Below are 17,796 nucleotides of genomic sequence, written 5' to 3'. Positions count from 1 at the left end.
GCAGTACACATATTTTCCTATGTGAAAATGATACACAAAAATTCATACTGTGTGAGGCAGACATAAAAAAGATTAAGAATTCAAAATGCAGCATTCCAATGGAAGTAGTATTCATGTTTTTAAACTACAGTCTCTATCTGAAGGAATCCTTTAAAACATATGCAGTTCAGAAAACCATAAAGTTTGTCTTTCATTTGTCTAATCTGAACCAGCCCTTCTTCTAGGAAACTTATGGTGTCAGGCAGGGGGTTTATTCTTTTTTTGTCATTACATCACCAAGTGAAGCCTGTGGAGCTGGGCCTTTGGATGGAGCCTTCTCAGTGATGGCACTCCAGCTGTGGAGTATCTTTGCCCCTGACTGGCACCAACTTCAATTAGTTTTCAGTGCCAGATAAAAAAATGACATCTTCCTCCCGGCCTTTGGAAATGGAGGGTGATTTAAAGAAGCCACTGTTAGCCACCTGGTTTGTCTTAGGAAAGAACAGAGGGAGAGAACTTAACACCGCCATGCTGGTTTTAGAATCAGAGAATTGTAGAGTTGCAAGGTACCCCAAGGGTCATATAGTCCAACCCCTGCAATGGAGAGATCCTGCCCACAGACATCCTGGGTGACTTGAACCAGCCATCTTCTGATTAAGTGTGTCACAGAGAGCACCAAAGGTTTCTTTTGACTTTATGGTGTACGGTGGTACCTCGGGTTACATACGCTTCAGGTTACAGCCTCCGTTAACCCAGAAATAGTACCTTGGGTTAAGAACTTTGCTTCAGGTTGAGAACAGAAATCAAGCGGCGACAGCGGGAGGCCCCATTAGCTAAAGTGGTGCTCCAGGTTAAGAACAGTTTCAGGTTAAGAACGGACTTCCAGAACGAATTAAGTTCTTAACCCAAGGTACCACTATTTTTATTGTTGTGACCTTCCCTGGGATCACTTGATGATAAGGGTGGAATATAATAAAATAAATATCCTTTTTATCTTCCCAACAACCCTATGAAGCAGGCTAGACCCTGAGCAGTGGTAGCTGGCCCAAAGCTGCAGTGAGGCGAAAACAGGCATGCATGACAACTCTCTTTGGGCCATTTCAAATCCTGAAAATTCATTTCTTCTGGCAGGCTTTGGGAACCATTGCAGCTGTGCCGATTACAGTTCCTCAGGTGAGCTCCTTGCAGAGGTTGGCAGGACAAAGACCAGCAGTGCTACCTCAGGTAAAAATACTGTTTTCGTGAATTGTGTGCTTTTATTAATGGGCTGTGTGTTCTGATATTCAGAGAGTAAATCATTTGTTTAGGTACCAGCAAGTCAACCCACTTAATCGTCCGGGCAGCCATTCACCCAAGGAAGCAAGCTGCAAACACAAACAGTCCTAGCCAATCCTGCATGTGCAAAATCACGAATAGTATTTCTGTGTGTGTGTATTAAAGCAAGAAAAGTGACTGAAAGCAAACAGGGGCTAACATCATCATCATCAACAGCAACAAATGTACACAACAGGCTAGTACAACAAAAATAGAAGACTGAGTATGCTTTTAAACACAGAATGAAATAAAACCCATTCATGCCATGGGTGGGGTGAATCTTAAAGAAGAATATCGTTGATAAGCAGAGGGGGGTGGCAGACTGTTCTTCCTTATCAACGTATGTCATAAAATCAATCCAAACCTCTGCCAATCTTTTACATAGTCCCTTGGAAATATGTAACTGGTTGCTCAACTTTTCTAATAAAGCAAGTTCCCAAACTTTGGAATACTAAAAAGAAATACTGCTTCCTTTCGGATCTCTCCAGAAACGAGCCAATGCTAATAATATTCATCTGTCATTCTGGAGAGGGTTGGATTTAAGTGTGCGTGTGCCCCTGAAGAAAAATGGCTAGGTATGATTGACAAGTATCTGAGAGGCCTGAGTCCAAGCCACTTGCCAGCTGAATTTGTCCATTGTTGGACTTGGGCCAGTAAGGTATTTTGGTAAATCACTGCATTTTCCTAAACCTCTGGCGGTTGTAGAGTTGAGAATGGTCAGGCCTTCCTGACTGGAAAGCCATCACTTAAGCAGCAGTTCAGTTACTATTTAATAGAAATGGCCTTACCTTTGCATGTTCTCTGCAATATGGTTGTGTGACCATTGCATCCACCTTTTCAGTAATGCCTGTGACCACTGGAGAAACACTATGTGCTTTTAATGCTCTGTATTGCTGCAGATGGGACGCGGGTGGCGCTGTGGGTTAAACCACAGAGCCTAGGACTTGCCAATCAGAAGGTCAGCGGTTTGAATCCCCGCGACGGGGTGAGCTCCTGTTGCTCGGTCCCTGCTCCTGGCAACCTAGCAGTTCGAAAGCACATCAGAGTGCAAGTAGATAAATAGGTACCGCTCCGGCAGGAAGCTAAACGGCGTTTCTGTGCGCTGCTCTGGTTTGCCAGAAGCGGCTTAGTCATGCTGGCCACATGACCCGGAAGCTGTACGCCGGCTCCCTCGGCCAGTAAAGCGAGATAAGCGCCGCAACCCCAGAGTCGGGCACGACTGGACCTAATGGTCAGGGACCTTTACCTATCGCTGCAGAGGCAGCAGCCGTCTGGGTTTTTGGTGCTTCTTTTTCTGACCTCCTCGCCTCTCCTGGGCACATTTCTCAGCAGTAAGGGATAGTCAGACAAGACAACAAAGATGAGGGGGAAAGCCAAAAGTGTTTCATGAGGCCTCATCCTGAAAGATGCAGGTTCAATGGCAGTTCCTTTTGTGAGATAGGCAGCCTGTCACAGGAGGATTTTCAGACCCCTTTGCCACGCTTACCTGAAAACGATGCAATTTGCCCTATGCAAAGCCATGGAGATTCAAGGCCAAGCAACGTCCTGCTTAGGGCCTCTGCCTCATTCTGGGCTGCAGGGGAAGTTTGGGTGCATCTCTCCACACATGGCAGGAATGTAGCTCACAACTGTCAGCATAGGCTCCCCACAATTTCAAAAATGGTGGTGAGTGGTTGAGTGATGATCAGCGCATGGCAGGCTTTAAGAGCATCATTTCTCAACCTGTGAGTTGTGACCTGCCATAGGGTGACTGGCTTTATAAGTAAACCCAAATATTAATCCCTTAACTGCTATGATTGTTTGTTTGTTTATAAACTCACATCCAATATTTCATCATGCAGGCCTCAGAGCAGCTCATTTTAATAAAATATTGCAGAAATTTAAAACATAAATTAAAGCTACAAAATTTAGAATCTTGAGAATTTAAAAGAAGAAGAATCAGTTGGTTCTGAAAATACCTTTGGTGGAGTTTTACTAGTATTCTACGAGCCATTTCTGCATTTATAGTTCCACTGCCACTCTTAAAACCGTGGCCACTTTTTCAGCAACTTGTGCAAATACATTGAAGGTTCAGCCTAGGATCAGCTCCCTAATAGCCCCTTAGTTAGCAATGGCAAGGATTGTCAGAAAGAAATGTGGGTTGCAATTAAGGTTCAGTCTTTAGAGGAGGCTGTAAGATCTTCTGTAACAATTAGTTTTGGGTCGTAGAGCCTGTTTGTATGATAACGAGCAATTCCTTTTCATAAGATGTGAAGGGAAAATATTGTGGCTAATTAGATTCCTGTCATAACATTCAAGAGTCATACAAGAGGTACATTCTTTTAACATTCAGTTAGAAGTTTTGCGCTTGAATTCAAAAGACTTGGGTCTGGACCCTTTGTAGCAATCTGAGACATCTGCATCAGTGGTTATAAAAAGCCGGACGATTTCAGTTGTAGTGCCCTTCCTATGAGTTGCCTTGCTTAGAAAATTTCACATAGGCATTTCTTTGGAGTCTTTTGAGTAATTGGTAAAAATCAACCTCTTTAGAAAAGCTTTTATATCTTTGAGGACAGTGGATGACACTGATATTGATGTTACCTGGCTTTTTGGTTCTTACCTTGTTCTGTAGGTGTGATGTTTTGCTCTAATGTGTAGATTAAGCATGTTCACCCCCGTGAGAATATATAATAGGCTGATTTTGAAAAGATAGACATTCTAATGTAAATAGACGTTGTGATAAACCATGGCTTACCACGCATAAATGGATCTCATCCACTTTGTTCTTCCCTGATAGATCTGGGGTGAAACAAACCACAATGCCTGATTTAGTGTTAATAAATCATGATATGTACCCAAGTTTGTATGTTCATGGTTTGATCATGGTTTGTTTGAGTAAAACAAACCACAGTCTGTGGTTTAGACATTTGTACTGCTGAGTGCAGGATCGTGGTTTCTTTCCTCTGCATGCTAGAAGCCCAGATAGGTAGATTCACATAAAACCATTAACTATAGTTTACTGTGATGTGTGAATTGAGCCAATTCTCTGCAGCTATACAGCACATGCCCCTTCATAGAAACAAACAAACAAAAGCTCAGTTTAGGAAAGCTCTGCTTCGAATGTGCTCTTTCCCGCTGGGCATCAAAATATAGATATTGTTGAGATTTTTATTATTTTCAGCTTCTGAGGCATCAAAACAAATTGAGCTACAACATACTATGTTTGAAATCGTTATATACATAAATTCAATAGAGGTTTGACATCTGTCATATACTAATGAAATGATACTTTGCTTTCTCCAGAAAAGGAAAACCCACACTAATTGCATTATGTTCATCAGTTGTAAGAACACATTTCTATTTATTGCTGTCCCTTCTCTCCCAATCCTTATGATGCCCTCCTGGGGTATATACAGTGGCGGAGCTTCATGCTCCAGAACCAGGGGCGGAGAGCAGGTGGGGACGGGGCTGGCATGCGTCCCGGGGGTGCGACGTGTCACCCAAAGGGGCGTGGTGCGCTGACTGTGGGGGCTGGGCACCCAGCATGGGGGGGGGGAGCCGCGATGGAACCCCACTGGGATCATGCTGCCAGGGGTTGAGATGCTTCCCCCGCCCCCCTCTTCCTCCACCAGTGGGTATATAGGGTGCCACTTACCATATATACTCGAGTATAAGCCAACCCGAATATAAGCCGAGGCACCTAATTTTAGCACAAAAAACTGGGAAAACTTATTGACTCGAGTCTAAGCTGGTTCACCACACCACAAACCTGGTGGTGGCGGCAACGGCACAGGAAGAACAAGCAGCCCGAAAGGGCTTCTTTCTCGGCGCTCGTCCCTTCGCCTCCACCGGTCACAAGAGCAGGTATAGGAGCCCCGGTTGGGAGAGGCGCAGCGCAGCAAGGGGCGGGTGGCGGCGGAGGGACGAGCGGCAAAAAAGGGCTGCTTTCAGGTCACTCGTCCCTCCACCACCACCGCCTGCCTCACTCGAGTATAAGCCACGGGGGGCTTTTTCAGCATAAAAATGTGCTGAAAAAGTTGACTTATATTCAAGTACATATGGTAATTTGTGTTACCTATGGGGCCTGTTCCAATAGGAAGGAAGAAGGATTCTAATTTTGCAGTGAAATTAGATGTTAGGAGGGAATCAGTGTGCAAACCCAAGGGCTCTTCATTTAATGCCCATCTGTGATTTGGCATCACATCTAAACTCAGCCTGAAAGTTGATGTTAGTAAGAAGTATTTAATAATATGAGAGGTTACCATATAACACAATTTTATCTAGGAATAAAATTTTGTTGGATTGCCAACTTTCTGTTATCGAAGTGTTTTGGACTTCTGCATGTTGCTGTAGATACAAGCTCTCTTGGTGTGTAAAGAATATTTGTCTGACCCCTAATTGTTGCAAATAATTTGTTCCAGGAATGGTAATGGTTGGTGCTATGTACTTAACCTGTACTTTGTATTTTATCATCATCTAGCACATTTTTGCACTATATACTGCTTAGCATTTTTTCTGTATTTTTTTTTAAATAAAAACTCTAATCCTTTAATTGTCTGTTTTAATGCTTAATGTTTTGTTGGAGAATGTTGAGATTAAAGCAGTGTGTGGGATAATGGTTTCTTGTTCTATGTTCTGTCAGGGGTTCATTTCTTGTGGCCTGTAGGCAACTGTTTAATTGTTTATTTAACTTGTGCATTGGGCACAGTTAGAAAGGCAGTATTATTTTTTATTTGTAAAAATGAATTAACTTCCACATTTGAGATTAGGTTAGGGCAGAAGCCTGTGAGGGCTACGTAATTCTGCTGAGTTATCACAAGGGGGCAGAAAAGACCCAGTGTTGCCTTCGCTTAATCCTTCATTTTGAATAAGAACACTTAATTTGGCATTGTTTAACACTGGTATGAAATCATTCTATGTGAATTTAGTATACAGTGGCACATGGTGAAATGCTGTGCATTTAAACAGGCTACAACAAAAGTAACTTTAAGTCAAACCTAATTGCAACGCTCACAGTCCTTTGCTATAAATGCAGCTTAATGCAGAATTAATTGTTCTATTATCTCTAATGGAATTTTAAATTCATACTATACTGCACCAAGGCAAGGAAGTCAAAGGTTAAGGCTTCCATGCTGACTACTGAGGGCAGGATTTGACTGTTTTGCACATTCCTGATATGTCACATATAAACTGAACTCTGCCTTTGCTCTGCACTCAGCCAAGATTTTTTGCCATCAATTTTTATTATTTATATAGTGCTGCTTTAAGAGAGTTTCACAAGCAGAAAAGACAGGCTCTGATCTCCAGGGATCTTGGAATCTACATGTTGACAGTAGGGAAGACAGTCAAGCGAAGGAAGAGCAGAAAGGTGTAGAGGTTTGAGGAAGGAGTCTTGTTTATTAAAAGGGCAACAGGAGATAATAAGAAAAGTCATTTAAGAGAGGAGCTGTCTGGTGGCTTTGAACAGTAGAATTGCAAGAGACAAAGTTGAGAACACTGACATAGTGGGAGATAAAATAGGAAAAACTGTGGCAAGAACTTTGGTGGTAAGGATAACACAAAATTAATAAAGAATGACAGCCCGTGGATTCCCCCATCTTTTTATTTTTACCATGCCAAAGCCGTTTTTGGGCGATGGGCCACTGAAATCACCTACCTGCTGTTGTGTTAGGCCACTGCAAAAAGGCCCTCCAGCTGCGTGGTGGCCTGGAACATCATCTTTTGCTTATTTTCTTCAAGCTTCAGCAGCTGAAAGCTGCTTTTGCTTGCTGAAATTCAAAGCCTTTGGGGTAATGACATGGACAGCTGTTTTCAATACCAGATTATTGGGAAATGACAGGGCTGAGAGCTTTATTCCCAAAGAATGGGAGTGCAAGAACTGACAAGTGCAATATGGCAGCTGGAATGGAAGGAATAGAAGTTGAGCTAACTATATAACACATTAAATTATTTATGCTTAATCTTGAGGCGATGCTTAACACATTGTTAATTTAGAGCCATGTTGACAGGATGGCATTAATTACACCAGTAGAAGGTATCATATCATCAGAATGCTATCCTTGGAGACCGTCATTTTAATGTCTCATTTGTAGAATGTAGGCTGCTGCGGCTGCTTGGCACATTCTCAAAATTTGGTAAAGTCTCTCTCCCCCCCCCCCTTTCTGGAAAGCCATCTTGCATTAAAGACCCCTAACTCCAGCAGTCTCAGAAGTGGCTTGTAACTTGCAACAAATAAAAAGTGAAATCTAGCACCCATTTACTGCACTTCAAACCGAAGCAATCTGCTTTTTGTCATAAACTCATAACATGCACAAAGGAAAGATCTTTGCTTAGTATCCTTCAAGGCTTGAAACTTATGGCTTAACGGGTGGGAGAAATCCTGCAGCTGATTTGTACATTCGTGAGGATCAAGTTTTAAATTCATTCCTAGACCATATAACTTTTAAGTGGCAGGAATGGGATACAATGTCTGGATGCTTCCCCAGGTGGAAAAATCTCAATGCATTAGCAGAACTTATCAGTGAGATAAATGCAATCTTCTCTTAGATATGTTGGTTTTCTGTGGGCAAGGAAACTCTCCTCTTCCCCGCAGTGAGGAACATTCAAATTGCTTGTAGGTCAAGGCAAGAATTGGTGCTTTCAGGAGCAATACAAACTCAAGATCTGATGGGATGAGCAGAGTTTGGAACAGGTGTATTTCTGGCTGAGCGTGGGGTCAGCCAGCGCCACGCCAGCTGAAGTCACTCACCCCGGCTCAGCCAGAGATACACTGGCATATCTCCTTGATCCCAGCTCAGCAGGAGCTCATCCCGCTCAGCCAAGGCTGGGGTAAGTCATGGACAGGGAGTATTCCAGTATAGTGGAGGGGGTGGGAAAGGGCAGGAGGAGACTTACCCCTATTCTAAACTCTGTTCAGCTTAGTTATATGACCAGTGAACACAGCAGAAATTGCACTGGCAGAAAGGGAGCTGTAAGTCAAACTATTTCAAAGGCTTGTTTTCCCTCTACCAGATTCGGGGGGCTCAGCCAGCAGTACCCCTGCTTCTGAACGGAACTTGGGACAGGGGTAGATTATGCCAGAATAATTTGTCCCATAGTTTGGATTGCTGTGCCCGTGAGCGATTGGAGAGGATACTGCCTGAACCATAATCTCTAAAAACCAAACTGAATGTGACACAGAGTTCCCTGTCTTGCTTAGCTTTAGTAAGATTGCTGTGGTCAATAATGGCAGCTCCTAGGTGGGTGGGTGACTTGTTATTATTAAAATTTCTATATTGCCCTTCATCCGAAGATCACAGGACAATTTACAATATAAAAACACAAAAATACACACTATAATAGCAAAAACAAACATAGGTTTAAAGGCAATAGATTGCTCTTCTCCCAGGCCTTTGGCTAATAAAACAATATTTTCGTCTGGCACCTAAAGCTATGTAATGCAGGCACCAGGTGAGCCTCCCTGGGAAGAGAATTCCACAAGCAGGGTGCCAGGGCAGAAAAGGTCCGTTCTCGTTGTGTTGCCAACCTCTGGACCTCTTGCAGAGGAGGCACATGGAGAGGGGCCTCAGATGATGATTGCAGGGGCCAGGTCAGTTCATATGGGGAAAGGCAGTCCTTGAGATATTGCAGTCTTGAGCCGTTTAAGATTTTACCTGTCAAAACCAGCGCTTTGAATTGGGCCCGGAAACTATTTGGTAGGAGAAAAGCACAGTTGAAAGGGATTAAGCACTCCTCCCTAATTTCACTTCCTGAATCAAAGTAGCAACTCTATGCTGCTGCTTTGAAATTAAAAACAACCACAACCACTGCCATGGGCCCAGATCACCTGCACTATCTCTGGTTTTCTTCCCTATTCTTTTAAAACTGAATTGAACATTGTCTTTTCTTCCCTGTAGGTTAGGCCAAAGACCCTGATTCCAGACAGCCTCCCTATATCTCCATGCAGAGACCAACCTTCCAAACAACCTTCTGCGTTCCAAAAGGCAACTGTAGTCAGCATCAAAAACCCCACACCCGCCCTTCCCACTGCCAATAATACTGTTAGCCATGTACAGACACCCAACAGCCAATCACAAAGTGTCACTGAGTCTACAACAACTGTGTCAGCACCCCTGAGCACCACAGGTGTGGCCTATGCCATCATCTCCACATCCCCCCAAAATGCAGCTCCTATCAACACCAGTGCCACTGTTTCAGTGGTCAATGACGGCATTAAAGTGCAACCACTGCTCATCAGCGCTGACAGCAAGGTAAGTTTCGTTATTGAACTGCCGTTCTTGTTGCAGGTTTACTAATATATTTAGCTGCATTTCAAAAACTATGCCGTTTCCCCACCACTCTTCTAGTGACAGTACAGGAAGCTGTGTGAACTCTTCAGGAAACACATGGAAAATAATAGCTAATTAAGTTATCCATGTACTAGTGCAGGATTGGATGTTTGTTTGGGAGACAAGATGATAGAAATATCAGAGACCAGCTCTATAGCTATCGGCTTGGCTATTTGGTTCAAATGTATAGGGTGTTATGCTGCTTTGTGGGAGTGGTTCTCCCGCTGGGGTCGTCAGCTCAAAATGCTGCAGGCACAATAGGCAGAATTCTTCCCGGGGTCTAGATACTAAACTTAGCCATTGCATCTCTTGTGCATCATCCTTAGTCCTTCTGTAGCTCCCTTACTTTATGTACCATATATTCCCTTATGACCTTAACTGCTATAATGTTTCTTCAGAGCTCACCATCTGAGTAACTCAGTTTTGTGTCAGTTTTCCAACACAAATGTGCCTTCCTCAAGCATTTTTTCTCACCTCACCTTCCTTTTAGGTTTCTCTTTCTCAATACCCTTCATTCAGCCCATGGTTTCATTCTTGCAATCTGGCTTCAGTATTCACCTTTCCCTTTGTGAAGTTTAATTTCAGCTAGTCTGACAACTTTCCTTTCTGCATTTTAAGCTGGCTGCAAAGTATTTAGTTCTCTGAGCAGCGGAACATGCTGTACCTCAATATCAGCTCAGTCAGTCAGTTGCACAATGTAGATTAATATATATATATAACAACAGCATCTTTTTACACAAATTTCCCTTCGGTTGTTAACATAGAAAGTCAAACTTTTTAAATCAAACAATTAATTACTTCAGTATAATGGTTGATTTTCAACTTTATACTCCTGAAGGCAGCATCAAGTAAAAGTTTAAACCAGTGAAATCAAGTAAAACTATACAACAGTAAAACAATAACAGTTTCTATATTTCCCTCCAAGGGAATAGTGGCTGATTACCAGTGAGTGAAAATATTGTTCTGCCCTGTGGTGGGACCCCATAATCAGGCCTCCTCAATAAACCTTAGTTCTCTGACAGGTCCACATGGGTATATCCAAGACCCATGCCATTTAAGTGGAAGCCACTGGAACTCTGTGTGCCTCACTAGACAACCATCAGACCAACTTGTTCTACATTAACGGAATGCTCTGAGTTGTCTTTGAGTGCAAACCCACAATGTACACATTACAGTAGACAAGTCAAGAAGCTACCAAAGCAGCAAGGTCCTTCTCATCAGTGTGTGCAGCTGACATGCCAGCCAAAGTTGATGACACACACTCTTGGTCATAGGCACTACATGAGCTGGCTCCTAAGCTCTGCATCTTGGGTGACTTCCAGTGATGCCCATACACTTGTTGAATGGCAGTTGGCTCAGGCAATGGAACTTCCATTCTCTCTTCTTCCCTGTCCTGCCTCCTTCCCTATGTGCCTCCAAAAATTTATCCAGAAGGTCTCTTAATTCTCCACAGTGGATTTTGGAAGTGTTTGGGGAGCTGGAGGAGGGTGGAGAGCAACGAGAAGCCCACTTGTAGCTTCATGCTACATTGGCTCTCAACCCTTGTTTTCCATGTGGAATATGATGGCATGTAGCCATCGTGTAAACATAGAATGTGTTCCACCTTTGCTGGATGGAGGCAGGGTTTGGGTTGCTTTTTTCACCCTCATCTAGTCCATTACTGACTGTTGCACTGGTGTCTGGTGGAAAGGAAAAACAGAGCAAAGTCCCGTCTTCCTGTTGACACCCACCTCATCACTCTAGATGACCTCTCTTAGCAGTTTTTTCATACTTGGTATAGAAAGTCCTGTTAATGCTAGAGGAGTAATAATTGTCTTTCTCAAACACAGAGATAAATTTGCACTCCTATGTAGCTCTGCTGAACTCAGCAAGACTTGCTTCTGAGTAAACAAGCAAAGGATAAGCTGAAATTGTGTTGTTGTGGACCATGCCATGGAATTGTGTTATTGTGGACCAGGACATAATTAGTAGGCTAGCAAAAGAGGGACCTGAGAGAGATTGAGATGCTAGATTTAAAAAGGAAACTATTCTACCATTTCCTTTTGGAATATTAAAAATCAGGCTGGAGGTCCCAGTTTTGACAACTTCTGTGTTGCGGGGAGACCCCGTGGACCACAATTCTGAGACATGCCAAGTGATTGAATCAACTAGGTGTAAGTGAACAGTCTCTGAGAACGGTGCCTCTTTAGTTTATAATATTTGTAAAGATTCCGACAAGAGAGTCTCCAGATCGTAATATGCCAGCTGTATGATTTTATTGTCTCTACAAGAAAGTAGTTGCCAAAGGAGCCCTTTATTTGAAGATTCTGTTTCTCTGTTTGAAAAATTGAATCCCTTTCAGACTGTGGAGCAATCTTCTTTTCATTCACCCATTTGTTTTGCAGGTCATCATCATTCAGCCTCAAGTTCAAACCCAAACAGAGAATAAAGTGGAGACAAAGAAAGCTCCTGAAGAGTCAGCTCAGGGACCCCCTGCTACCAAAAAGAAAAAAGAGGAAAGTCCAGAGGTTAACAAAATCTTATTTTCTTTATAAACGTGATATTTCATATACATAGAGACGCTCACAGAACGTCTCCTCAGTCCAAAGGTTAAGCTGCTGCTTTTAGAGCATACAGTCCCTTATTTACTGACTGGGGGGGGGGGGGCAGGAGCTGCAACATGCTTGCCTTAGTTTTATTTATACCTTTTGCAAAATACAGTTTGTTACAAAACCCACAAAATATGCCCAGAGCAGTTTGTCCTTACTAGCCTTAGTTCAGTTTTATAGTTCTGTGTTTTAACAAAGTAATGAAAGTGCCCATTTCATCTGTGTTTATTTACATATTTGTGTAAAACACATTTTTAAAATCCAGCATGATTAACAACAATAATAATAATATTCAAATAATTTGTAAAATCAACCTAAAACATGAATACAATAACATCTACAGAACCAGAATAATGTGCAAGACTGAGTATTAATAATTGGAAAAAGTTTGGGCAAGCAAGTATCTTTTTAGCCAGTGCCTAAAATTAATGACGTTTCTTCTTCCCTCATTTTGGAGGGGCAGCTGTTTTGCAAGCCAGGTGTCTCCACAGAAAAGGTCTGCTGGGTTGCTGAGGACCTCTCCTGAAGACCTTAGTGCGTGGGCAGGCCTGTACAGGGACTTTTAAGGAGGAGAATTGGCTACAAAAAAGAATAAGCAATCAGTTTCTCCTTACTGTATGACAAATGGTTTGTGTCACACTCTTATCGTTATAAGAAGCAATGGGAAGCAAGTGCAAAGATAAATGCGCTTCTTTTTCATTGTTCACTGAGAATTTTCTGTAATATTGATTATTTGCAAGCCATCTAGATGGATAAGACAAGGTTCAATGAATAGCTTGCAAATGCGGAGAGGAGGGTAGGACTTGATTATTAATATAATAATAATATCAAGCTTTAAGTGGCATTTTAGGTCAGAGATGCGAAACCTGTGACTCCCCACCCCATGCCAGGTGTTAACCAAACTGCAGTTCCCCTCATTCCTGATCATTGGCCAGACTAAGTGGGGCTGATGGGAGTTGGAGTCCAACAACATTTTGATGGCCACAGGTTCCCCATGCCTGCTTCCTGTGATGCAGCCAACGTGGTTGCATACATATAGACCTGGTGTTAGAACTATTAATGCCACTTCAGTTTCCCTGCAAGATGTTCCATACACCTGATTTTTAGTGTAGAGGTCGCTGCAAGCCAATAAGCTTGTGGCAAAACAATTCGCCTGCTCTTAGAAAACAGACCTGTAGAACTTCTTGGAAATAATACTTTTAAAATTACAGTTAGTAAATAGTAAAATGGGACCTAATGCTATGAGATATGCAAGAGCATTTCAGAGTACTCTAGGAGATAATAGAATTGTACCCAATTGTCATTACTCAAGTTGAATAATATTAATAGCTGTCTTTGGAACATTGCCTAGACAGAACAGACTTGTGCTCATTTTTTCCTCTGTCAGCAAAAAATACTTTACACATAAGACTTGTCCATAAAATTGGGACGACTGCATTTGTTGTCCAACACCAACAATTTATTCTTATTTTTTTCATGGAACAGTAACAGCAGAAATGACTATAATACAGGATTTATTGCTTACCGTCTTGGGTAACTCTTTGTTATTTATGTTCTTCTGATGGCAGTGGTGGCTGACCTGTGACCCTGCCAATGGCGTTGGCCTGCAGCGCTCATAATTCCTGACCATTGGCCCTGCTGGCTGATGGGAGTTGGACTAAAACAACATCTGAAGGGGCCACAGGTTAGCCACCCTGGTCTTGTGGATTGTAAACTCTGCTCTATTATTTTTCATTATTAATAAAAATTCTTAATAGATGATGCTCAGCACTGCATGAGCAGACACCGGGGCGATCATAGAATTGTAGAGTTGGAAGGGACTCTGAGGGCCATCTAGTCCAACCCCCTGCAATGTAGGACTTTCAACTAAAGCATCCATGACAGATGACCATCCAACCTTTGCTTAAAAATCTCCAAGATCCAAGGGAGCTCTTAATGTGAAAGGTATTCCTGCAACATAACTTCCCTTTCCTCTCTGCCACCTCCCCAGATTTGCTGCAGAGGGTCCCCCAGCTCTCGGGGGGGGGGGCTCTTTTGGGGGGGCATGTGGGGAGGCTACAGGGTAGAGAAGGGGAAGTTGAGTTCCACCGTCAGACAATCACAGTAAAGTATTACCCAGTGTTTACCTAGAGCTTTATGGCTGTTCAAAGCACTTCATTTAGTCCTCAAAGCAACCTTCCTTCAGATGATTGCCTGCCTTTCTTACATCCACAACCTTGCTGTTTCAGCACTTCTTCCAGTTTTTACATAGCCATTCACTGTAGATTTATACCTCTTATAGGATACTGACACTGTTGCTGTTTTGAATGGCGCATCACTGGGCCCCTTCTCAACTGCTTCATTAAAGTAAAATATTGAGTTTGGTGAAGAGTTATCAAATATAAAAGAGCACACGAAAGGACATGCCTCACGTAAAAGAAACGTGACTCACTTAATTTAAGTCCATTAGATATGTAAGAAATCTGCTCAGCCTTGATCCTCAGTCCACACAGGTACAGAGCCTCAACACCTCTTTTTTCTGCCCACAGCAGCTATTTTTTGCTGGCATCCAAGGCACTTTTATCCATATCTGAATACTAGAAACCTCACTTTTTAAAAAACCAAAAATGCACTGCTTATATATCATTTCCCCTTGAGTTGATGTCAAATTCTACTTACTTATGTATTTCAAAATGAACTGCCCCCGATATTTTCTGTTACATAGTTGCTTATCTGAACATTAAAAATCTCCAAGTCTTGAGCTTTGATTTCCTGTTATTTCTGTAAACAAAGCCACTGGGGGATGAGTTGTGTGGCTGTTCATCTTGAAAGAACTGGTTGTGTTAGAGAGATACAAGTTGTTCAGTGTGGGAGACCAGAGGATTTGCCTAGCAGTTATGCAATCATGGTATAAATGGAACCTCAACAAACACAGCCAACCTACCCATCACATGTTGCCATAACAATGCTCATCTTCACCCACCTTTCTGAAAATCAGCCTTCCCCCTCATTGTAGTTTAACTAAGTAAACCATTTCCCTCATATTTGCCTTTGTGTTTTTGATCCCTAGACCCCTTCAGTTCATTCACTCGCATCAGGTATGAGATGTATTTTTCACTGAGATGCCATTCTTTTTTGTGTGGATCACCAGTCTGTGTTGTTTTAATAGTCATTTTAAAGAATACATATTTTCTGGCCTTGCATGAAATAGCATTCCAGGGTGTGGTTGGGAGACACAATTGGAGATTAAGAAGGTATTTTAATATCAGTTTTATTTTCAAATTAGTTTTTTATTCCTTTCTGCATATTAGAGTAGAACTGATGACTTAACAGGAACAGTTCTGCTAGAAGAACCGTGTGGTTATCAGGCAGTGCAGACTTGGGGCGTAAGCATGAGGTCTGCTTCTGTCTTGCTTTCTTTGTGCACTAAAGAAAAAGTATGTATTATAAGGCTCTGGGTTAATTTATTTTGTTCTTTGAGTAAGCTTTAGTTGATTAACATGCATTTATGCAATTAGTGTAATTAGAACTAACTGTGTAATTAGTGTAAATGCATGTAACGACAACTAGAACATATAATTACAACGTGAAATGTTGTTGTCTTTTTTTTAAAAAAAAAATCCTTATTGAACTATGCAAAGAGAGAAGTACTGCAGATTCCTTAAGGCATTTATTGATATATTTAGTATGAACAGAATTCAGAAATATAGATCAAGAAAGCTTGGCATTCAAAAGCAAAATAATAGGTAAGCAGTAACCTTGTTTGAAAACAGCAAAGCAGCTAATGTAGGAGTTTGAGTTGGATTTGGAGGAAGACGTTGGATCCAGTGGCTCCTAGGCAGCCTCCCAGGGACTGTGGTATTGCAGCCAAAGTGCTAGTTGATTCTTTAACTGGTGTAATGAATGACATTTTTCTTCAATTAGGTTGTTAAGTCTTCCTTTCCCCTTGAGTAGTGGAGGGCTAGGTCCAGACAGTAGGCTGGCTCCTCTTTGGTCATCATTGAGAAAGATGGGACAGGCATGTTGGGTGCTGCTGCCCCTCCATCAATCAAAAAAAGTGCACAAGTGGTGCTTCCTTTTGTCCCTGACTTGCAGTATCAGGTTAGGGACAAAACCCTCACCACAAAAGACAGAGACAGGCGGACACCCTTCCAAGTCTCAGCTTTACCCCCACCTGAGTTTTCTGTTGTGCTAATGACCTTCCATAGAAAAATCCTTCCTCATCTGTGCTTTAATCTTGCTTTATTAAAGGCATGGTGACTTGATGCAGTCAATACAGAGAGGCAGTTCTTTGGGCAATGCATGTTTGCAGAAATAGATTTTCCATAAAGTTGGTTCAAGGCAGCAAATGTTCAGATTTTGCCATGGTTATCACACCATCCTGAGTCTTTTGATTTAAAAAAAAAAAAAAAAAAAAAAAAAGGTCATAGCTCTTCACACATTAATCCATAGTCCAGAACCACAGGGTATGTTCTACTGAGTCACTGAGTGCAGGTTACAATTGTTTCTTCATCTGCATTAGATGGCTGGATCAATAGGTTGGTTGCCCCTAACCGGCTGCACATTTTGCTTTATAGCTTTAAGTTTAGGAGGGTTAGAGACTCATTCCTCCCCCTCCCCCAAAATGAAAGCTCAGAATCCAGGGGTCTTGCAAGTACATTAGCACCTACCTCTCAGTGACCTCGGCCACCATCTTCTTTCCCCCTCATGGACCAGTTTGTGGCCAGTCACCAGTGTTGGAACTGGTGCTTATTCTATGTACTCTGGACATAGAACCAATTTCTTTGGTATACCTTCATATGAGACATGAGCTGTAATGTCCAAAGACAGCAAGTCAAGTTCTTGCTTTCTGAGAAGGCTCATGTTGAACTTCACCAAAACTGCTTGTCAATTATCCAGTGATATAAATGTCTAGACTCAGATTTTCATATTCCATTCTGCAATAGAGAATATTAAAACGAGTCTTGCTAGGGTTGCCATATGTCCTTTTCTTCATGGGTAGAGTCGTCATAGCGATCCACAGTTAAAAGTAAAAATCAGCAAATGTGTCTTCTTTTTTGCTTTTCAAAATATGGCAACCCAACAGCTGGTGGTTGGGGTGAGGTCAGATTTTTGAATGCTTCTCTTAAATAAAAATCTCTCCACACTTAATTCAACAGGCAGCAGGTTATGCTTCAGCTTTTCTCCCTGACGTGCCAGTCTTTCATGTTTCTTCATGGGGGTTTTTTTTTTTGGAGGGGAGGGTTAGAATTGTCACTCCTCACATCCAGTCTGAAGCAGTTACATTCCATTTGACTACTTCATTCTGTTACACGTGTAGACCAGACTCTGTCCACTGTACTTGGGATCAGACAGAGAGTTTGTTTTCCATACTGCTCACTTTTAAACATAGAAGCAGGAAACCAATGAAACCGTATGCACAAATGCAGTACAGTACAAATCAAGCTTTCGCAAAAACAAAACTCTGGCCCATCTGCACATGTTTGACACTGCTTTGAGGAATTCATCTGAACATAGATGTTGTGGTTTTTTTTATAGAGGACTGAAGGTCCTGAGTTATTGAAGAGTTCATGCTGTTAGTCTTCAAATGGAGGAATTTGTAAAGCCCTATGGTGCAACTGGAGTTCTTT

General features: G+C 42.1%; 1 protein-coding gene across 4 annotated transcripts in view; it reads left to right on the top strand.

The window, feature by feature from the left end:
• PHF21B (PHD finger protein 21B) overlaps positions 1 to 17,796 on the top strand; it is a 188,709-nt gene that overhangs the window by 150,169 nt on the left and 20,744 nt on the right. For all 4 annotated transcript variants that reach the window (XM_081005550.1, XM_081005552.1, XM_081005551.1 and 1 more), the window contains 3 exons: positions 1,111 to 1,203; positions 9,168 to 9,521; positions 11,984 to 12,106. In XM_081005550.1, the coding sequence (XP_080861676.1) occupies positions 1,111 to 1,203; positions 9,168 to 9,521; positions 11,984 to 12,106 (570 nt within the window). The remainder of the gene's footprint in view (positions 1 to 1,110; positions 1,204 to 9,167; positions 9,522 to 11,983; positions 12,107 to 17,796) is intronic.

This window comes from Podarcis pityusensis (genome assembly GCF_964106645.2).
Source record: "Podarcis pityusensis genome assembly, chromosome: 5".
Classification (NCBI taxonomy): Eukaryota; Metazoa; Chordata; class Lepidosauria; order Squamata; family Lacertidae; genus Podarcis; species Podarcis pityusensis.
Note: the sequence above shows the minus strand (reverse complement) of the source record. Positions and strands in the feature narration are given on the sequence as shown.